The 23,742-nt window shown below is 39.1% G+C and overlaps 2 protein-coding genes and 1 long non-coding RNA gene across 3 annotated transcripts in view; all 3 read left to right on the forward strand.

The window, feature by feature from the left end:
• The window catches only part of LOC145506672 (uncharacterized), a 252,988-nt gene that overhangs the window by 59,057 nt on the left and 170,189 nt on the right, over nt 1-23,742 (forward strand). The window lies entirely within an intron of this gene.
• LOC145506674 (uncharacterized) overlaps nt 1-23,742 on the forward strand; it is a 33,283-nt gene that overhangs the window by 1,085 nt on the left and 8,456 nt on the right. Inside the window, exon 2 of the mRNA XM_081491925.1 lies at nt 6,811-6,958. Within this exon, the coding sequence (XP_081348051.1) occupies nt 6,811-6,958 (148 nt within the window). The remainder of the gene's footprint in view (nt 1-6,810; nt 6,959-23,742) is intronic.
• Nucleotides 1,699-3,154, forward strand: LOC145506678 (uncharacterized). The gene is made up of 2 exons (XR_014054157.1): nt 1,699-1,803; nt 2,754-3,154. It is a non-coding gene; the product is annotated as an uncharacterized LOC145506678 (long non-coding RNA).

A 23,742-nucleotide genomic window follows, 5' to 3' on the forward strand; every position in this document is an offset into this window, starting at 1 on the left:
TGGTCTTTGGAAGAAAAGTTATGACAAACCTAGACAGCATATTAAAAAGCAGAGACATTACTTTGCCAACAAAGGTCCGTCTAGTCAAAGCTATGGTTTTTCCAGTAGTCATGTGAGAGTTGGACTATAAAGAAAGCTGAGCGCTGAAGAATTGATGCTTTTGAACTGTGGTGTTGGAGAAGACTCTTGAGAGTCCTTTGGACTGCAAGGAGATCCAACCAGTCCATCCTAAAGGAAATCAGTCCTGAATATTCATTGAAAGGATTGACGCTGAAACTCCAATACTTTGGCCATCTGATGGGAAGTACTGACTCATTGGAAAAGACCTTGATTCTGGGAAAGATTGAAGGCAGGAGGAGAAGGGAATGACAGAGGATGAGATGGTTGTATGACATTACCATCTCAGTGGACGTGAGTTTGAGTAAACTCTGGGAGTTGGCGATGGTCAGGGAGGCCTGGTGTGCTGCAGTCCATGGGAACACAAATAGTTGGACACGACTGAGTGACTGAACTGAACTGATCTGAACTGAATGGGGAGTGGTGTCTAGTTCAGGACCGCCACCTCATTAATGAAGCTGTAATTCCATTCCATCTTGTGGTGCCTAATCCCTATATTCTACTCTCCCAAATCCCAGGAACAGCCACTAATTTTACCATTTTAGATTTGAAGGATACCTTTTTTTTGGCATACTCTTATCCCAAAGCTTACAATTTTTGTTTGCTTTTGAGGATCCATCTGAATCCTCTACTCAATTAACTTGGACCATGTTCCCTCAAGGATTTAGATATATCCCTCACTTGTTCGGCAGGGTTTAGCCAAAGACCTAGCTGCGTTTCGGGCAACTGAATCCATAAAAGTCAGTCAATATGTAGATGATATTCTCCATTGTGCTGGCATGGAGAACAAAATGTAACCAAACTACCTGTGACCTTCTTAATTATGTAACTCGGTGTGGCTACCAGATATCAAAATCCAAAGCTCAAATGTGCCAACAAGTCAAATATTTAGGAATCAGACTCTCCCATGGATTTCAAGCCCTGGGAAAAGAGTGCAAGAATGGAACCCGTTTTATAACTTTCTCTCCCTAATAACTCTTAGACAGCTTTGTGGTTTCCTGCACATAGCTGGCTACTGTTGGGTTTGGATTCCCAGATATGGAGAGCTGGCTTGACCTTTATCTAAGTTACTAAAAGAGACTCAAGAGTCAGGACAAAAGATATTACAATGGGAACCTGGAAAACTAAATGGTGTAAGACTTTACCACAGGCTCTTCTTCAGGCTCCTGCTCTCAGCCTGCCTACTGGAGAGCAATTTAATCTTTTTGTAACAGAGATGACAATAGTCATGTTATCTGAAACTTTAGAAACTAATCCCCTATCTCCTGGAACTAGCACTCAATTAGCTGAATTGATGGCTTTAACCAGAGCCTTAGAGCTGGGGACTGACAAGAGAGTGAACATCTATACTGACTGTAAATATGCTTACTTAGTCCTTCATGCTCCCCCTGCTATCTGGAAGGAAAGAAATTGAAAACCTCAAATGGCAGTCTCATTAAATACTACCAAGAAATTATCTGTCTCTTAGATGCAATTAAACTGCCCAAAGATGTGGCAATAATACCCTGCCAGGGCCATCAAAGGGATGATTCTGACATCACAGAAAGAAATAGGAGAGCCTACCAATAAGTGAAAAAGGCAGTCGTCCAGTCTTTTAATACTCAGGCTCCCCTCCTCTGGGATAAGATCCCCACTGACATAAAACCCCAGTATTCTCCAGAGGAACTTCAACACTCTCTCGTGGAGGTACTCTACTCCCCTCTGGATGGCTGCAAAGAGAAGATGAAAAACTTGTATTGACCTCTAGTACCAAATGGAAAATTCTTAAAACTCTACATTTGGGAATTGAAAATACTTACCAACTTGCTAAGAGTATTTTCAAGGGCAAAGGATTAGTGAAAACTATAAGCAAGAATGTTAAAAGATGTGAAGTCTGTCAAAAGAATAATCACCATAAAAACCAGTCAGCTCTTCCAGGTTTACACCATACAGGGAGATGTGCTGGAGAGGACTGCAGATAGACTTCACTCATATGCCAAAAGCCAAGGGACATCAATACCTACCGGTTTTGGTTGAAACCTTCAATGGGTGGATAGAGGCTTTTCTTTGTAGAACAGAACAAGCAAAAGAAGTTGTTAAAACTTGAGTAATGAGATCATTCTTCGCTTTGGCCTGCTGTGTGGAATTCAAAGTGACAATGGCCCTGCCTTTAAGGCTAAAGTAACACCGGGCATCTCCCAGGCCCTAGGAATTGAGTTTCATTTACATTGTGCCTGGAGACCTCAGTCCTCTGGGAAGGTAGAAAAAGCTAATGATATGATTAAGAGACATTTACAAAAACTTTCCCAAGATACTCACCTTTCCTGGACTTCATTACTTCCTTTAGCTCTAGTGTGAATAAGAAATACTCCACAGTCATTAGGACTTAGTCCTTTTGAAATGTTATATGGGAGGCCACTTCTCATAAATGATTTACTTCTAGACCAAACAGTGAACTATCAAAATATGTCACTAACTTAGCTTCTTTTCAAAAACAGTTATAATCCCTAGAAAATGGGATCTCACAACCAAAAAAAAAAAAAAAAGTCCTTAAATAATTCTGGGGACCTGGTATTAGTAAAGGCTATTCCTGACAGTAGTCCCACCGTAACTCCCACATGAGACTGACCATATTCTATTATTCTCTCTTCACCCAGTGCTGTTAATGTTTCATGTATTGATGCCTGGATTCATCACACATTCAAGTTAAAAGCTTGAAATTCTCCTGGAGAAAAATCATGAGGAGGAACCAACACTCCCAGAGGAAAATTCACAGGAAAATTCTTGGTGTTCAGGCTATCAATATACCACCTTAGAAGGACTTAAAGGACTATTCAAGAAGAGGCCAGGATATGAAAAGTCGAGTCCAGATGATGACTGATTTCACTTCTTCTGGGATCACCCTATGGTACTGGATATCAAATTCCACCTGGTGGAAACCCCTGGTCCTGATTGGAAGCCTAGTTTTTCTCTTACTGCTTTTTGGCCCTTTTGTTCTAACTCTCTCACTTTGTAATGTCTCCCATCAAAGCTATTAAATTTCAAATGATTGTGGAAATGGAGCCTAAGATGACATACCAGGTCCAGTAGATCATTCCACTGGTGGAGACCTAACTGGCATTACTTATCAACGCACCTACAAAAATCGAAGAAGCCGTATCAGTCATCACCCCTTTCCCCATAATGGTAGTTGGAGTCTCTATTTCTAAAGGGGAATATTGAGGTAGAAATTACTATGCAGTCAGTGTAGAACTCTGAGACCTCAATCTTGTTTTCAGTAAAGGTCCCATTCCATTGTCATGAATTCCTGGAATGTCTCTTTAGTCTGATAAATTATCACCACTAAGATCCAGGGAAGGGCAGTAATTAATTCTGTTCCATATACTTGAGGGAAAAACAACTGGTGATCATTAATTTTAAGCCCTTTCATCTGATCCATGGTAAAATTACCAGTCCAGTTCAGTCACTCAGTCACGTCCGACTCTTTGCAACCCCACGGACCACAGCATGTCAGGCCTCCCTGTCCATCACCAAATCTTGGAGTTTACTCAAACTCATGTCCATTGAGTCGGTGATGCCATCCAATCATCTCATCGGCTGTCGTCCCCTTCTCCTCCTGTCCTCAATCTTTACCAACGTCAAGGTCTTTTCAAATGAGTCAGCTTTTCCCATCAGGGGGCCAAAGAAGTGGAGTTTCAGCTTCAACATCAGCCCTTGCAATGAACATCCAGGACTGATCTCCTTTAGGATGGACTGGTTTGATCTCATTGCAGCCCAAGGTACTCTCAAGAGTCTTCTCTGACGCCACAGATCAAAAGCATCAATTCTTCAGTGCTCAGCTACCTTTATACTCCAACTCTCACATGCATACATGACTACTGGAAAAACCATAGCCTTTACTAGATGCACCTTTGTTGGCATCCTGCTTTTTAATATGCTATCTCGGTTGGTGATAACCTTCCTTCTAAGGAGTAAGCATCTTTTAATTTCATGGCTGCAGTCACCATTGCAGTGATTTTGGAGACCCCCAAAATAAGCTCTGTCAATATTTCCACTGTTACCCCATCTATTTTCCATGAAGTGATGGGACCAGATGCCATGATCTTAGTTTTCTGAATGTTGAGCTTTAAGCCAGCTTTTTCACTCTCCTCTTTCACTTTCATCAAGAGGCTCTTTAGTTCTTCACTTTCTGCTATAAGGGTGGTGTCATCTGCATATATGAGGTTATCGATATTTCTCCCGTCAGTCTTGATTCCAGCTTGAGCTTCATCCAGTCTAGCGTTTCTCCTGATGTACTCTGCATAGAAGTTAAATAAGCAGGGTGACAATATACAGCCTTGACGTATACCAATTCCTATTTAGAAACAATCTGTTGTTCCATGTCCACTTCTAACTGTTGCTTCCTGATTTGCATACAGGTTTCTCAGGAGGCAGGTCAGGTGGTCTGGTATTCCCATCTCTTTCAGAATTTTCCGCAGTTTATTGTGATCCACACAGTCAAAGGCTTTGACATACTCAATAAAGCATAAATAGATGATTTTCTGGAACTCTCTTGCTTTTTCGATGATCCAGCAGATGTTGGCAGTTTGATCTCTGGTTCCTCTGCCTTTTCTAAAACCAGCTTGAACATCTGGAAGTTCACAGTTCACGTATTGCTGAAGCCTGGCTTGGAGAATTTCAAGCATTACTTTGCTAGCATCTTAGATGAATGCAATTGTGAGGTAGTTTGAACATTCTTTGGCATTGCCTTTCTTTGGAATTGTAATGAAAACTGACCTTTTCCTGTCCTATGGCCACTGCTGAACTTTCCAAATTTGCCGGCATATTGAGTGCAGCATGTTCACAGCATTGTCTTTTAGGATTTGAAATAGCTCAATTGGAATTCCATCACCTCCACTAGTTTTGTTCGTAGTGATGCTTCCTAAGGCCCACTTGACTTCTCATTCCCGGATGTCTGGCTCTAGGTGAGTGATCACACCATCGTGATTGTCTGGGTTGTGAAGATCTTTTTTGTACAGTTCTGTGTATTCTTGCCACCTCTTTTTAATATCTTCTGCTTCTGTTAGTTGCATACCATTTCTGTCCTTTATTCTCCCATCTTTGCATGAAATGTTCCCTTGGTATCTCTAATTTTCTTGAAGAGATCTCTAGTCTTTCCCATTCTATTGTTTTCCTCTATTTGCACTGATCACTGAGGAAGGCTTTCTTATCTCTCCTTGTTATTCCTTGGAAGTCTGCATTCAAATGGGTATATCTTTCCTTTTCTCCTTTGCCTTTCACTTCTCTTTTCACAGCTACTTGTAAGGCCTCCTCAGACAGCCATATTACTTTTTTTGCATTTCTTTTTATTGGGGATGGTCTTGATCCCTGTCTCCTGTACAATGTCCCGAACCTCCGCCCATAGTTCATCAGACACTCAATCAGATCTAGTCCCTTAAATCTATTTCTCACTTCCACTGTATAGTGGTAAGGGATTTGATTTAGGTCATATGAGAATGGTTTAGTGGATTTTCCTACTTTCTTCAATTTCAGTCTGAATTTGGCAATAAGAAGTTCATGATCTGAGCCACAGTCAGCTCCTGGTCTTGTTTTTGATGACTGTATAGAACTTCTCCATCTTTGGCTGCAAAGAATATAATCAATCTGATTTCAGTGTTGGCCATCTGGTGACATCCATAGGTAGAGTCTTCTCTTGTGTTGTTTGAAGAGGATCTTTGCTATGACTAGTTCATTCTCTTTGCAAAATTCTATTAGCCTTTGCCCTGCTGCATTCTGTACTCTAAGGCTAAATTTGCCTATTACTCCAGGTGTTTCTTGACTTATTACTTTTGCATTCCAGTCTCCTATAATGAAAAAGGCATCGTATTTGGGTATCAGTTCTAAAAGGTCTTGTAGGTCTTCATAGAATTGTTCAACTTCAGCTTCTTCAGCATTGCTGGTCAGGGCATAGACTTGGATTACTGTGATATTGAATGGTTTGCCTTGGAAACGAACAGACACCATTCTTTTGTTTTTGAGATTGCATTCAAGTACTGCATTTTGGACTCTCTTGTTGACTGTGATGGCTACTCCATTTCGTTGAAGGGATTCTGGGCCGCAGTAGTAGATACAGTGGTCATCTGAGTTAAATTCACCTATTCCAGTCCATTTTAATTCACTGATTCCTAAAACATCGATGTTCACTCTTGCCATCTCCTATTTGACCACTTCCAATTTGCCTTGATTCATGGACCTAACATTCCAGGTTCCTATGTAATATTGCTCTTTACAGCATCGGACCTTACTTCTAGCCCCAGTCACATCCACAACTGTGTGTTGTTTTTATTTTGGCTCCATCTCTTCATTCTTTCTGGATTTATTTCCCTACTGATCTCCAGTAGCGTATTGGGCACCTACCGACCTAAGGAGTTCATCTTTCAGTGTCCTATCTTTTTGCGTTTTCATCCTGTTCTTGGGGTTCTCAAGGCAAGAATACTGAAGTGATTTGCCATTCCCTTCTCCAGTGGCCCACATTTTGTCAGAACTCTCCACCGTGACCCTTCTGTCTTGGGTGGCCTTACACAGCATGGCTAGTTTCATTGAGTTAGACAAGGCTGTGGTCCATGTAATTAGATTGGTTAGTTTTCTGTGACTGTGGTTACAGTCTGTCTGCCCTCTGATGCCCTCTCTCAGCACCTATCGTCTTACTGGAGTTTCTCTTACCTTGTGTGGCAGCGCAGCGCTGGAGCAGCAAGCAGCTGAGAGGAGATACCCCACGTCCAAGGTCAGTAACGGTGGCTGGGAGGAGATACCCCACATCCAACGTCAGGAACAATGGTTGTGCTTTGCTGGAGCAGCCGTGAAGAGATACCCCACGTCCAAGGTAAGAGAAAGTGGCCAAGGGCATGAAAAGGGTGGTGACTTAATCTCAGGATCAAGTTCAGCTCAGTCCTCAGTCCTGTCTGACTTTGTGACCCCATGGGCTGCAGCATGCCAGGCTTCCCTGTCCATCACCAACTCCCAGAGCATGCTCAAACTCATGGCCATTGAGTTGGTGATGCCATCCAACCATCTCATCCTCTGTCATTCCCTTCTCCTCCTGCCTTCAGTCTTTCCCAGCATCAGGATCTTTTCCAATGAGTCCGTTCTTCCCATCAGGTTTCCAAAGTATTGGAGTTTCAGCCTCAGCATCAATCTTTCCAATGAATATCCAGGACTGATTTCCTTTAGGATAGACTGGTTTGATCTCCTTGGAGTTCAAGGGACTCTCAAGAGTCTTCTCCAACACCACAGTTCAAAAGCATCAACTTTTTGTCACTCATATCCAACTCTCATATCCTATATGACTACTCAAGAAGCCATAACTTTGACTAAGACCTTTGTTGGCAAAGTAATGTCTGCTTTTTAATATGCTGTTTAGGTTGATCATAGCTTTTCTTCACAGGAGCAAGCGTCTTTTAATTTCATGGCTGCAGTCACCATCTGCAGTGATTTTGGAGCCCAGGAAAATAAACTCTGTCACGATTTCCATTTTTTCCCCATCTATTTGCAATGAAGTGATGGGACCAGATACCATGATCTTCGTTTTTTGAATGTCGAGTTTTAAGCCAGCTTTTTCACTCTCCTCTTTCACTTTCATCAAGAGGCTCTTCAGTTCTTCTTTGGTTTCTGCCATTAGGGTGGTGTCATCTGCATATCTGAGGTTATTGATATTTCTCCCAGCAATCTTGATTGCAGCTTGTGCTTCATCCAGTCTGGCATTTCACATTATATACTCTGCATATAAGTTAAATAAGCAGGGTGACAACATATAGCTTTTACATACTCCTTTCCCAATTTGCAACCAGTCCAAAGGATCAAGGCAAGCCATAAAGATGTTTAGTATCTTGACTTTTAAATTGATTTGTTAGAAATTATGTGATTTAAGGAAGGATATAAAAACTGCTATAGTCCCACTAGGAGGATTCTTTGCACCTTCTCAGTTTCTATGCTGATAGCTTTGTACTTTCCTCCTCTTTAATAAATCCTATTTGCTTGCTACTGTGGGTGTTCACCTGTTCGTGGATTCCATTCTTTGTCTCCACAGTACTTAATTCAAATTTCCCATTTCAGTGTCATCTGCACGTCTGAGGTTATTGACATTTCTCTCAGCAGTTTTGGTTCCTGATTGTGCTTCATCCTGTCCAGCATTTTGCATGATGTACTCTGCATAGAAATTACATAAGCAGGGTGACAGTATACAGCCTTGATGTACTCCTTTCCCAGTTTGTAACCAGTGTGTTGTTCCATGCACACTTCTAATCTGTATGCTTCTTGACCTGCATACAGATTTCTCAGGAGGCAGATAAGGTGGTCTAGTATTCACATCTCGCACAATTTTCAGCAGTTTGTTGTGATCCACACAGTCAAAGGCTTTAGCATAGTCAATGAAGCAGAAGTAGATGTTTTATTTCTGGAATTCTCTTGCTTTTTCTATGATACAGCAGATGTTGACATTTTGATCTCTGGTTACTGTGACTTTTCTAAATCCAGCTTGTACATCTGGAAGTTGTCAGGTCACATATTGTTGAAGTCTAGCTTAAAGGGTTTTGAGCATTACCTGGCTAACATGTGGAATGAGTGTAATTGTGTGGTAGTTTTAACGTTCTTTGGCATTGCTATTCTTTTTTTGTTGTTGTTGAAGGATAATTGCTTTACCGAATTTTGCTGTTTTCTGTCAGACCTCAACCTGAATCAGCCATAGGTATACATGTATTCCCTCTCTTTTGAAACTCCCTCCCCATCACACCCCTCTAGGTTGATACAGAGCCCCTGTTTGAGTTTCCTGAGCCATACAGCAAATTTCCTTTGGCTATCTATTTTATATATGGTAATGTAAGTTTCCATGTTACCCTTTCGATACATCTCACACTCTCCTACCCTCTCCCCATGTCCATAATTTTATTCTCTATGTCTTTTTCTCCATAGCTTCCCTGTAAATAAATTCTTCAGTACCATTTTTCTAGATTCCATACATATGCGTTAGAGTACAGTATTTATCTTTTTCTTTCTGACTCACTTCACTCTGTATAATAGGTTCTTGGTTCATCCACCTCATTAGAACTGACTCAAATGTGTTCCTTGTTATGGCTGAGTAATATTCCATTGTGTCTGTGTACCACAACTTCTTTATCCATTCTTCTGTCGATGGACATCTAGGTTGCTTCCATTTTCTAGCTATTGTAAATAGTGTTGCAGTGAACGATGGGATACATGTGTCTCTTTCAATTTTGGTTTCCTCAGTGTATATGCCTAGGCATGGGATTGCTGGGTCAATATGGTGGTTTCATTCCTAGTTTTTTAAGGCATCTCAATACTGTCTTCCATACTGGCTGTATCAATGGACATTCCCACCATCAGTGCAAGAGAGTTCCCTTTTTCCCACATCCTCTCTAGCATTTATTGTTTGTAGACTTTTTAATGAGAGCCATTCTGACCAGTGTGAGGTGATAGGTCATTGTAGTTTTGATTTGCAATTCTTTTTTTTTTTTTTTTTTCAAATGAAATAGACTTTATTTTTTTTTGTTTTTTTTTTTGAGTTTTTTTTTTTTTTTTTTAATTTATTTATTTTAGTTGGGGGCTAATTACTTTACAATATTGTAATAGTTTCTGCCATACATTGACATGAATCAGCCACGGGTTTACATGTGTTCCCCTTCCCGGACCCCCCACCCACCTCCCTCCCCATCCCATCCTTCTGGATCATCCCATTGCCCCGGCCCTGAGCCCTTGTCACATGCATCGAACATGGAATGGTGCTCTGTTTCACATATGACAATACACATGTCTCAATAATGAGCCGTGTTGAACATCTTCTCATGTGCTTGTTAGCCATCTGTAATACATTCTTTGGAGAAATGTCTCTTTAGGTCTTTTTTCGACTTTTTGATTGGGTTGTTTTTCTGGTATTGAGTTGTATGAGCTGCTTGTATGTTTTGGAAATTAATCCTTTGTCAGTTGTTTCATTTGCTATTATTTTCTCCCATTCTGAGGATTGTCTTTTCGCCTTGCTTATAGTTTCCTTTGTTGTGTAAATGCTTTTAAGTTTAATCAGGTCCCACTTGTTCACTTTTGTTTTTATTTCCATTACACTAGGAGGTGTTTCATAGAGGATCTTGCTTTGATTTATGTCATCAAGTGTTCTGCCTATGTTTTCCTCTAAGACTTTTATAGTTTCTGGTCTTATATTTAGGTCTTTAATGCATTTTGAGTTTTATCTTTGTGTATGGTGTTAGGAAGTGTTCTAATTTCATTCTTTTACATGTAGCTGTCCAGTTTTCCCAGCACTATTTATTGAAGAGGCTGTCTTTGCCCCATTGTATATTCTTGCCTCTTTTGTCAAAAATAAGTTAGCCATAGGTGTCTGGGTTTATTTCTGGGCTCTCTTGTTCCATGGGTCTGTATTTCTGTTTTTGTGCCACTACCATCCTGTCTTGATGACTGTAGCTTTGTAGTATAATCTGAAGTCAGGAAGGTTGATTCCTCCAGCTCCATCCTTCTTCTTCAAGACTGCTTTGGCTAGTCTGGTTCTTCTGTGTTTCCATATGAATTGTGACAATTTTTGTTCTAGTTCTGTGAAAAAGGCCATTGGTAGTTTGATAGGGATCACATTGACTCTGTAGATTGTGTTTTTGCAGTATTGATTCTTGCTGCCCAGGAACATGGAATAGCTCTCCATCTGTTTATGTCATCTTTGATTTTTTTCACTTGTGTCTCATAATTTTCTGTGTACAGTTCCTTTGTTTTCTTAGCTAAGTTTATTCCTAGATAGTTAATGCTTTTTGTTGCAATGGTGATTGCAACAGGCTTGATTCCTTAATTTCTCTTTCTGAATTTTCACTGTTAGTATATAGAAATGCAAGTGATTTCTGTGTATTCATTTTGTATCCTGCAGCTTTTCAAAATTCCGTGATTATCTCTAGTAATTTTCTGATACTATCTTTAGGGTTTTGTATGTACAGTATCATGTCATCTGCAGACAATGACAGCTTTACTTCTTTTCTGATATGGATTCCTTTTATTTCTTTTTCTTCTGTAGTCCTAGCTGTAGCTGTAGCTAGGACTTCCAGAACGGTGTTGAATAATAGTGGTGAAAGTGGACACCCATGTCTTGTTCCTGATCTTGGAGGGGATGCTTTCAGTTTTTCACCATTGAGAGTAATGTTTACTGCAGGCTTATCATGTATGGCCCTTACTCTGTTGAGGTAGGTTCCTTCTATGCTCATTTTTTGAAGAGTTTTAATCCTAAATGGGTGCTGAATTTTGTCAAAGGCTTTTCTTCATCTATTGAGATAATCATATGGTTTTTATCTCTCAATTTGTTAATATGGTGTATCACATTGATTGATTTCTGTATATTGAAGAATCCTTGCATCCCTGGAATAAATCCAACTTGTTTATGGTGAGCTTGTTGATGTGTTGCTGAATTCTGTTTGCTAAAATTCTGTTGAGGATTTTTGCATCTATGTTCATCAGTGATATTGGCCTATAGTTTTCTTTTTGTGTGTTGTCTTTGTCTGGATTTTTGTTATCAGGGTGATGGTGGCCTCATAGAATGAATTTGAATATGTTCCTTCCTCTGCAAATTTTTAAAGAGTTTTAGAAATATAGGCATTAGCTCTTCTCTGCATGTTTGATAGAATTCTGCTGTGAACCCATCTGGTCCTGGGTGTTTGTTTTTTGGGAGATTTTTGATCACAGCTTCAATTTCAGTGCTTGTAATTGGGTTGTTCATAATTTATATTTTTTCCAGGTTCAATCTTGGAAGATTGAACTTTTCTAAGAATCTGTCCATTTCTTCCAAGTTATCTGTTCTTTCATTTCTAATTTTGTTGATTTGATTCTTCTCTCTTTTTTTCTAGATGAGTCTGGCTAAAGATTTGTCAATTTTGTTTATTTTCTCAAAGAGCCAACTTTTAGTTTTATTAAGCTTTACTATTATTTCTTTTATTTCTTTTTCCTTTATTTCTGTTCGGATCTTTACGATTTCTTTCCTTCTATGAATTTTGAGGTTTTCTTCTTCTTCTTTTTCCAGTTGTTTCAGGTGTAAATTTAGGTTGTCTATTCGATGTTTTTCTTGTTTCTTGAGGTAGGATTGTATTGTTATAAACTTCCCTGTTAGAACTGCTTTCTCTGCATCCCATAGGTTTTGTGTTGTCATGTTTTCATTGTCATTTGTTTCCAGAATTTTTTTATTTCTTCAGTTGCCTGTTGATTATTTAGAAACGTGTTGTTTAGTCTCCATGTGTTTGTGTTTCTCTCATTTTTTTTTCTTGTAAATGATATCTAGTATCATAGCATTGTTGTCACAGAAGATGTTTGATATGATTTAAATTAACTTCAATTAACTGAGGTTTGATTTGTGACCCAAGATGTGGCCTATCCTGGAGAATGTTCCATGTGCACTTTAGAAGAAGATGTATTCTTCTGCATTTGAGTGGAATGTCCTGAAGATATCAATGAAATCCATTTCATCTAATGTATCATTTAAGACTTGTGTTTCCTTATTAATTTTCTGTTTTGATGATCGGTCCATGGGTGTAAGTGGGATGTTAAAATCTCCTGCTATGATTGTGTTACTGTCAATTTCTCCTTTTATGTCTCTTAGTGCTTGTCTTATATATTGAGGTTCTCCTATGATGGGTGCATAGATAATTACAATTGTTATGTCTTCCTCTTGGATTGATCCCTTGATCATTATGTAGTGTTCTTCCTTATCTCTTGTAATCTTCCTTATTTTAAGATCTATTTTGTCTGATATGAGGATTGCTACCCCAGCTTTCTTTTGCTTCCCATTTGCATGGAATATGTTTTTCCATCCTCTCACTTTCAGTCTCTATGTGTCTTGAGGTCTGAAGTGGATTTCTTGTATACAGCATATATATTAGTGTTGTCTTTGTATCCATTCAGCCAAGCTGTGTCGTTTGGTTGGAGCATTTTATTCATTTACATTTAAAGTAATTATTGATATATATGTTCCTATTGCCATTTTCTAATTTTGGGGTTTTGATTTTGGGGATCTTTTTTCTTCTCTTGTATTTCTTGACTATATAAGTCCCTTTAACATTTGTTGTAAAGCTAGTTTGATGGTACTGAATTCTCTTAAATTTTGCTTGTCTGAAAAGCTTTTTATTTCTCCATCATTTTTGAATGAGATCCTTGCTGGGTACAGTAGTCTTGGCTGTAGCTTTTTCCCTTTCAGTACTTTAATTATATCCTGCCATTGCCTTCTGGCCTGCAGAGTTTCTGCCTAAAGATCAGCTATTAAGCATATGGGATTCCCCTTTTATATTGCTTGTTTCTCCCTTGCTGCTTGTGATATTCTTTGTGTTTAGCCTTTCTTAGTTAGTTGGTATGTGTCTTGGCATGTTTCTCCTTGAGTTGACATTGCCATTCTTTGGGATTGGAATGAAAACTGACATTTGCAAGTCCTGTGGCCACTACTCAGTTTTCCAAATTTGCTGGCATATTGAGTGCAGCACTTTAACAGCATCATCTTTTAGGATTTGAAATGTTACCCAAATGTTCATCCAAGATTAACTGGTTTATAAATCGAAAGAAGCACATCATTTTGCCACAGTACCCTTTATTTTACTCCATGTATTTCTTCTTCTTCTTTTTTTTAATCATGCCCCTTATCTCAAGGATCTGAAATCAGTTACTAGGTTGTGCTCAGTTGCTGTTGTGTCCTACTGTTTGCAACCCCAAAGCCTGTAGCCCACCAGTCTCCTCTGTCCATGGGGCTTCCCAAGCAAGAATACTGGAGTGGATTGTCATTTCCTTCTCCAGGGGATCTTCTCGACCCAGGGTTGGAATCCCCCTCCCTTGCAATTCCTGCATTGGCAGGCAGATTCTTTACCACTGAGCCACCAGGGAAGCCCTCATTTACTAGACTACCATGTAATTAAGGAATCACATGAAACAGTTTGAAGTGAAAATATTGTAGTGAGTGCAACATGTCACCTGGATTGAGCTATTTATTGTAATTGGATTCTAAATTTGCTTTGTAGCTTCATAGCACTAGAATGTAGGTACCCTGAATGTAGAACTAATAAAACATTTTTTCATTACCACCTTAACAGAGCTGAAACTATCTGAATTAACAGATCCAACTAAAATTAAAAATATCGTGATACATTTTATTTTAGAATATGAAAATTTTAAAATAATGCTTGTTTAACAAGTAGTGTGTTTATATTTGTGTCTAACATTCAGTAGTGAACAAGGACAGGTTGCTTTTTTTCAAGGAGCTTATAGCTTGGTGAGTGAGTCAAGAAAATAAGCAATTTCAATACATTGTAAAGAGTTTTAAGACACCACAATTTCACTTGTTACATAGAAACATAAAACAGAACCTAACAAACAGTGGGGACCTAGAAAAACAAATTCTTGACACATTATGTGATCAATAAGTAAAAATTAACCAAGTTATAAACAATGTTCCGATTCGACAGACAAATATATTCATTTGCAAAAGCATTCCTTTTCGGAAGCTTATTTTATTATATTTACAAAAATATTGTTTTATATAAATTGCTGCTCCCGGTATTACAGCCAGGTAAGAGTATAAAAAGATTCAGTAACTTCTCTTGATCTTCCCTCTGTCTGTAATGCAAAGTGCCTTCTTCCAATTCCAGATTTCACAATATAAATCATTTATAGATAGAATTATTGCATGCATAGCCAGTTTTTATGTATTATTTTATCAGTTTATTGCCAGTTTTTATTTATCACATTTTGGTGGTGGTGGTTTAGGTGCTAAGACATGTCTGACTATTTGTGACCCCGTGACTGTAGCCTGCCGGGCTCCTCTGTTCATGAGATTTTCTAGGCAAGAACATTGGAGTGGGTTACCATTCCCTTCTCCAGTTATTTCCATTTAAACTTACTTAAATCGCAATGCTATTTTTTCTTTCCTTTTTTTTTTTTTTTTGGCCACGTAGCATATGCCATCTTAGTCCCCAGACCAGGGATGGAACCCACGCCCCCTTCATTGGAAGCGTGGAGTCTTAACCAGTGGACCATCAGGAAGGTCCCCAGAAGCTTATTTTATGAGTGTTTTGGCACACAAAAAATGACAACATATTTTTCCCACTTCATAAATCCTGTAAAAATAAATCATTTTAGTTAAGTAGAATGTCCTTTCTCTATTGAATTCATAAGAGTAATAAGACTTGGGGCTACAGTAAAGTTAGCTCTCATTCAAGATATAGATACACGTTCAGTTTATAAAGCACTGAATATGTTTAAGTAAAATTATCTTGAGAGTTCATTAAATCACCTAAACTGAATACATGTTTATATTCCTACCTCACATTAATTAATTATATGTATTTCTTAATCAACCCAGCTCACTTCTGTTTTCCTCTAGGGTTGATACAGATAAATCTGTCTTTGTTTACACATGAGATGAGAATATTGACTTGAATTTGCAGCTTTAGTTTAGAGAAAATGGCTTTTCTGAAACAAAAGATCAGTCTTAGTAATGTGTAAAGTTCATTCTGGAAAGCTGTGGACAAACTAGGACACCACATGCTCACTCTGAGGGAGAGTCGTCCTGAGTAGAAGCAGAAGGAATTGTAGTCCCTTCTTACTATTTAAATCCCTCTCTTAGAAAAGGAAAGATATTCCCATTTGAGTGCAGGGTTTCAAAGAAGAGCAAGGAGAGATAAGAAAGGCTTCCTCAGCGATCAATGCACAGAAATAGAGGAAAACAATAGAATGGGAAAGACTAGAGATCTCTTCAAGAAAACTAGAGATTCCAAGGGAATATTTCATGCAAAGATGGGCTTGATAAAAGACAGAAACTGTATGGAGCTAACAGAAGCAGAAGATGATAAGAAGAGGTTGCAAGAATACACAGAAGAACTGTACAAAAAAGATCTTCGCGACCCAGATAATCACGATGGTGTGATCACTCACCGAGAGCCAGGCATTCTAGAATGGGAAGTCAAGTGGGCCTTGGGAAGCATCACCATGAACAAAGCTAGTGGAGGTGATGGAATTCCAGTTGAGCTATTTCAAATCCTAAAAGACAATGCTGTGAACATGCTGCACTCAATATGCCAGCAAATTTGGAAAGTTCAGCAGTGGCCATAAAACAGGAAAAGGTCAGTTTTCATTCTAGTCCCAAAGAAAGGCAACGCCAAAGAATGCTCAAACTACCACACAATTGCACTCACCTCATGTGCTAGCAAAGTAATGCTCGATATTCTCCAAGCCAGGTTTCAGCAATACGTGAACTGTGAACTTCCAGATGTTCAAGCTGGTTTTAGAAAAGGCAGAGGAACCAGAGATCAAATTGCCAGTATGTGCTGGATCATCGAAAAAGCAAGAGAGTTCCAGAAAAAATGTCTATTTCTGCTTTATTGAGTATGTCAAAGCCTTTGTGTGGATCACAATAAACTGTGGAAAATTCTGAAAGAGATGGGAATACCAGACCACCTGACCTGCCTCTTGAGAAACCTGTATGCAGGTCAGGAAGCAACAGTTAGAACTGGACACGGTACAATGACTGGTTCCAAATAGGAAAAGAAGTACATCAAGGCTGTATATTGTCACCCTGCTTATTTAACTTATATGCAGAGTACATCATGAGAAACGCTGGGCTGGAAGAAGCACAAGCTGGAATCAAGATTGTCGGGAGAAATATCAATAACCTCAGATATACAGATGACACCACCCTTATGGCAGAATGTGAAGAAGAACTGAAGAGCCTATTGATGAAAGTGAAAGAGGAGAGTGAAAAAGTTGGCTTAAAGCTCAACATTCAGAAAACTAAGATCATGGCATCTGGTCCCATCGCTTCGTGGCAAATAGATGGGGAAGCAGTGGAAACAGTGTCAGACTTTATTTTTTTGGAGCTCCAAAATCACTGCAGATGGTGACTGAAGCCATGAAACTAAAAGACGCTTACTCCTTGGAAGGAAAGTCATGACCAACCTAGATAGCATATTAAAAAGCAGAGACATTACTTTGCCAACAAAGGTCCGTCTAGTCAAGGCTATGGTTTTCCCAGTAGTCATGTATAGATGTGAGAGTTGGACGGTGAAGAAAGCTGAGCACCGAAGAACTGATGCTTTTGAACTGTGGTATTGGACAAGACTCTTGAGAGTCCCTTGGATGCAAGGAGATCCAACTAGTCCATCCTAAAGGAGATCAGTCCTGGGTGTTCATTGGAAGGACTGATGTTGAAGCTGAAACTCCAATACTTTGGCCACCTCGTGCGAAGTGTTGACTCAGTGGAAAAGACCCTGATGCTGGGAAGGATTGGGGGCAGGAGGAGAAGGGGACGACCGAGGATGAGATGGTTGGATGGCATCACCGACTCAATGGATATGAGTTTGGGTAAACTCCGGGAGTTGGTGATGGACAAGGAGGCATGGCGTGCTGCATTTTTTGGGGTCGCAGAGTCGGAGACGGCTGAGCGACTGAACTGAACTGTGCTGAACTTTCTCCTTTTCCCTCCTTCTCTGTTTCCTTCTCCCTTTTTTGCTCTCCCTTCAGTTCTTTTCCTGCCCCTCTGTACATTTGTGGTATAGTAGTATTTATTGCTGAATAACAAATATCCACACATTTGGTGATTTATTGCAACTCCCAGGTGCTGTTTCACCGCTGTACACATCAGAAGTTGAGACAGGCCATTGCTGGATTCTCTGCTTGGTGTCTCTGAAGTCCAAAATCAAACTGTCAGCCCAGCAACATTCCTCTTTGGAACTTTAAGTCCTCTTCCAAGCACATGTGTTTGTAGCAGAATTCAACTCCTTGCAGATTTGTTGAAACATTACCTTGTCTAGTCACACTAAAATGCTATGCAAGTAGAAACATTTTGAAACAAATTTCTGCATTCCTTTCCATTAGCCTTATTTCCTTGATGAAGCTCAACATTCTTTCACCTGTTTATACTTGACAAATATAAATGGTTACTTAATGATTTGTAAAAGCCAAAGACAGTGTTGGATGTTTGAAGGTTGGAGGGAATAGGAGGGGAGGGGATAAGTCTCAAAGCTAAAAGAAGCTACAGCACCTGCTAATAGGAATGTAAAGACACTATGAGGTAGCCACACATATATGAAGTTGGAGGTCTGATATGAAATTGGGATTCAATATTTTTGATAAATTTTTAACAATCACAGAGGAATAAAGGAAAGAAGAGATCTTGTCTAAGTTAAGATAAGGGATACAAACCATAATTCATGACAGTGAGAGATGAGTTTTGTCTTAAAAGGGAAAGGGAAGAGTTTAAATTTGGAAAAGAAGAGCATCCCTGGAAGAGGATGGATCCAAGCAAGTGTCATAGCAGTTAAGCCACAGCTAGGCTGACTTAGAGTGTACACTGACGTAGACCAAGCCACCATCAATGAACCTAGAACAGTGACCTGAGTTATTGACAAAACATAGAGCCAAATTAGTCCTGATTTTCTGTTCTTATGAAAATAAGGCAGTAGAATCAGGCATGCTCAAGAGACAGAGCAGAAAGATTAAAGCTGTCACTTCTCTGGACTACCTTGGTGGTCCAGTGACTAAACTCTGTGCTCCAATGCAGTGGGCCTGGGGTTTGCTTTTTGGTCAGGGAACTAGATCTCACATGCTACAACTGAGATCCAGCACAGCCAAATTACTAAACACATTTTAAAACACATACACATCTAAAGCTGTCACAAATCAAATGTATTTTTTCTAGATTTTTTTTTCATTGAAGGATAACTGTTTTACAACATTGTGTTGGTTTCTGTCATCCACCAACATGAATCAGCTACAGGTATACATATGTCCTCTCCCTCTTGAACCCCCCTCCTATCTCCCTCCCCACCCCAACCCTCTAGATTGTCACAGAGTACTGGGTTGAACTCCCTTTGTCACACAACAAATTCCCTCTTGCTGTTTATTTTACATATGGTCATGGAAATGTTTCCATGCTATTTCGTCAATTATTCCCACCCTCTCCTTCCCCTACTGTGTCCACAAGTCTGTTCTCTATGTCTGTGTCTCCACTACTGCTCTGCAAGTAGGTTCATTGGTACTATCTTTCTAGATTCCATGTTGTTGTTCAGTCACCTAGTCATGTCTGACTCTTTGCAACCCCATGGACTGAAGCATGCCAGGCCTTTCTGTCCCTCACCAACTCCCAAAGTTTGCCAAAGTTCATGTCCACTGCGTCAGTGATACCGTTCAGCCATCTCATCCTCTGACATCCTCTTTTCCTTCTACCCTCGATCTTTCCCAGCATCAGGGACTTTTCCAATGAGTTGTCTGTTCGCATCCGATGACCAAAATACTGGAGCTTCAGCTTCAGTATCAGTTCTTCCAATGAGTATTTGGGGTTGATTTCCCTTAGGATTGATTGGTTTGATCTCCTTGCTGTCCAAAGGACTTTCAGGAGTTTGAAGACATTATTCTTTGGTGTTATGCCTTCTTTACAGTCCAGTTGTCCCAGCCATACACGACTACTGGAAAGACCATAATCTTGACCATAGTGGACCATTGTCAGCAGAGTAATGTCTATGCTTTTCAACACACTGTCTAGGATTGTCACAGCTTTCCTGCCAAGAAGCAGTTGTCTTCTGATTTCATGGCTTGTGGTTACCATCCACAGTGATTTTAGAGCCCGAGAAGAGGAAATCTGCCACTTACTTCACATTTTCCCCTCCTATTTGCCATGAAATAATATGGTCAGGTGACATGATCTTAGTTTTCTTTTTTTTAATATTTAGTTTTATGCTGACTCTTCCACTCTCCTCCTTCACCCTCATCAAGAGGCTCTTTAGTTCCTCTTCCCTTTCTGCCATTAGAGTGCTATCATCCGCATATCTGAGGTTGTTGGGTGTTTCTCTCACCTATCTTGATTCCAGCTTGTAACTCATCCAGGCTGGCATTTCTCATGATGTACTCAGCATATGGTTTAAATGAACAGAGTGGCAGCACACAGCTCTGTCATGCTACTTTCTCAATCTTGAACCAATCAGTTGTTCAGTACAGGGTTCTAATTGTTGCTTCTAGATTCCGTACGCATGTGTTAATATACAATATTTATCTTTCTCTTTCTGACTTACTTCACCCTGTACAATAGGCTCCAGATTCATCCACCTCATTAGAACTGACTCAAATGCATTCTTTTTTATAGCTGAGTAATATTCCATTGTTTGCTTTGTGAATGGCAGAAATCTTGTGAATGCAGTTGGAAATTGAAGCCAGAGAGTTAATTCTTGCAAAAATAATATCACACACTTTGTTAAAACTTGGAAATTCCAGCCATTGATCATGTGTGTATTATGCAGTACACTCTCCATATCTGCTTGCATATTCTCCTAAAATGGGTGTGATTATACCTTACCCCATGGCATACATGTCTGAGGCAACACAGCATCCAAATGCAGGTCAAACACTTCTCCTGAGACTGTGGACTGCTACATTGTTTTCTATTTAATGTGGTTTATTTCAACCAATTCAATATTATTTAATGACAGTAGTTCACCTAAAGGTATTAATTCTGATGAAGTTCAATATAAGGTGCTAGAATATTTCAAAAATACCCTGGTATCATTATGAAGGAGAACATTATTTCTCAGCATATTTAAAGCTTTTTCAATGTATTAATGCAAAAACACATAAGAGTCAGAGTAGATTCCTGTTTTATACTCCTGAAAAATATTATCAGTTCATTAAGACCATTACAACTGATTCTGATTAAAGTAGTTAAGGAATACAGTCTGTTAAAACTGTACAATGGAATATTATTGGAGCAAAACTTACAAAAAGTATGTGTTATTAGTGTCAAAATATATAAAAACTGAAAGCAATTCAGTTTAGCCCTAACATATTTCACTGTATTGGGTTTTATAGTTGAAACCTATAGCATGCCTTTTTTTCCTTAGCAGAGTATTTCCCTGATGACTTCATTTGCAGTAATTATGAAAGGAAGTTATGCATATTTTGTTGGAAGATTTTATAACATTTTAACTTGATAAGACAATATGTCATTTTAAAAATGAACTGTTGTTTGAATCAAATTAAACTTGGCAACGCTATTGGAATTAAAAAAAAACAAAAAATCTTGGAATGGTGGAGCACACAATCCTGAGAAACTCTTAAAATGTTGAGGGATAAGAAATGTAGAGACCACTATTCATGATAAGCATTTTAACATACTTTACTATATAAGTGGATGTTAGTTAAACGCCCTGTTCAAAATGAGTGAAACTCACCATATTAGGGACAATTGATATTCAGAGTATTAAAAGGCACAATATTCATGATGGATGATGAATTTTTAACTCTAAGAAATATTTTTTACAAGAAACAGTAAGAATCAAATGATTGTCAAGGCATACAACTCATAAAATAAGTTCTGATTATAAGCAATTACTGATGCAAGAGAGGAAACAGGCAGCTTCCTTGAAGAACACAAATATATCAATAATTCACTTAGTAAAGAGTCTCAAAAATACTCTGAAAACTCATAGTTTGATATAACTTTACTTGGCTTCTAATACTTCCAGTCAAACCATGAATGTACATTGCTCTGAAACAGCAATGTTAGGGACTGAAATAAAGGTCCATAATAAGGATCCTGAAGGCTAGAAAGGAAGAGGGAGCTTAGTATGGAAGGCAGGTGCACTGGCCTACTGAGGGAGGCATTTCTGAAAACGTGCTGATGTTAGAAAAGCTTTTCAAAAGTAATTTTCCATATGAAATAACGGCAAAAGATGTCATTATCTAGTTTTCAAGATACCGAACACTGCAGTTGATTAGTTGTCAGTCCCTGGGCTGCAGTGAAGGGCTGCTGGGTGTCCCTGCGTCTTGCTCCTGCCCGGGGAAGAACTGGTGTTCTGAGCATTGTGCCCTTACCTCCTACCAAGATGGCATCATTTTGGTTCACTGGAAACTCTGGTGACAAAAGTACATGAAAGCCATTCACTGAACTAAAAAAAAAAAAAAATCTAGTGACTTTCACTCATCCAAGACTTCTAGTGGCTTTGTAAGCACCCTTTCTCTATATTTAATTTATTTTTGCTTGAAGTACCTAAAATAGTTTTTAGTTTCTTTAAAAAAAAAAGTATGAATGAAACAAAAAAGAGTGCTGTGTGTCTCTAAGAACTGGAAAATCAAAAATGGAAAATGAGAATTGTTTATTGGAGATCTGATATATTCTTAGTGAACAATGTATACTGACTTTCCAGAGCATGGTATTTCAAGTAACTCCTTACATTATCATGTGTGCTCGAATAAAGTGTCTTTTGAAGACATGGCTTAGGGAGGCTAACTGAATTGTGCTCAGATACTCAGGCATGTTCCACCATTTGCGACACCATGGACTGAAGCCTGCCAGGCTCCTCTGTCCATGGGATTTCCCATGGGACTCCAGGCAAGAATAATGGAATGAGTAGCCATTTCCTTCTCCAGTGGATCTTCCCGACCCAGGGATCGAACCTGTGTCTCTTTCATTACAGGTGGATTCTTTACTACTGAGCCACCTGGGAAGTCCGGAAATCTAACTTTTACCAAAACCAAAACAAAACAAAATAACAACAACAAATGTAAAAGGTTGGCCACTACAAGACTTGGTGGGCTGGTTACTTCTGTCAGTATAGAATCGCCTGTAGATAGAAATTACTAGTTTGGGATTTCAGCTCTTCAGCCCAAGCATGATAAAAAGGCTTTGATGCATTTTAAAGGGGTTCCTAGGTGGCGCAGCGGTAAATAATCTGCCTGCCAATGCAGGAGATGAAAGAGTTTTGAGTTTGATCCCTGGGTTGGCGAGATACCCTGGAGCAATAAATGACAACCCACTCCAGCATTCTTGCCTGGAAAATTCCATGGACAGAGGAGCCTGGCAGGCTACCGTCCATGGGGTCGCAAAGAGTCAGACAAAACTGAGCATGCACTCACAGCACGGCCTTTTAAAAATCACTCTTTAAGTGATCGTTTACATTTTATAGTTGTAGAATATAGCAATCTACAAACACAAGACCCACCTAATCCTGTGGTTTTAATTGAGCAGTAACTGAATTAAAACCATCAATTTCTTACATGAAATTTAGAGCATTAATTAGGAAAAATTATCACCCTTAAATTTCAGCTGAGTATATATGTGGAAGGATTTAGATGGATCTGGGCATTGAGCTATAAGCTGGATAGTTTACATGCTACGTGTTTCATGGCTCTGGAAACAACTGGCAGTGGTGTGGGTTATTATTTTGGGTGGAGTGATGGATCCTGCCACATAATGGTTGTAAAGATGTGTATCTGGAGTTCAGAAGATTTATGGGTGAACTGCATTGTCCTTCCAAGTCTAATTAGTAAAACCAGTGACTCCAACACAGTCAAGGGTAACAAGAAACTTCCACCAAGTTAATAATCACAAAAAATTAAAATGATGGCTGAGAGTAAGAAAGAAAAGGTAGTAGAAAAAGGAAATTTAAAATGTTTGCAGGTAGTGGGAAAAGGAAATTAAAAAATTAAAAACACCAATACCTCAAGAGTAGTTTCAGGCCTTTAGTAATAGTGAGGTAGACTTCATCCATTACATTTTAATTGGCACATATTTGGTTGATTAATATTACTAGTTAATGTCATATATTTAATACATTTAATTGCCACTATTTCCTTATTCCTAAATATTGCATGTAA

The sequence above is a fragment of the Giraffa tippelskirchi genome, chromosome 5 (genome assembly GCF_054371585.1).
Source record: "Giraffa tippelskirchi isolate mGirTip1 chromosome 5, T2T-mGirTip1v1.2.pri, whole genome shotgun sequence".
Classification (NCBI taxonomy): domain Eukaryota; kingdom Metazoa; phylum Chordata; class Mammalia; order Artiodactyla; family Giraffidae; genus Giraffa; species Giraffa tippelskirchi.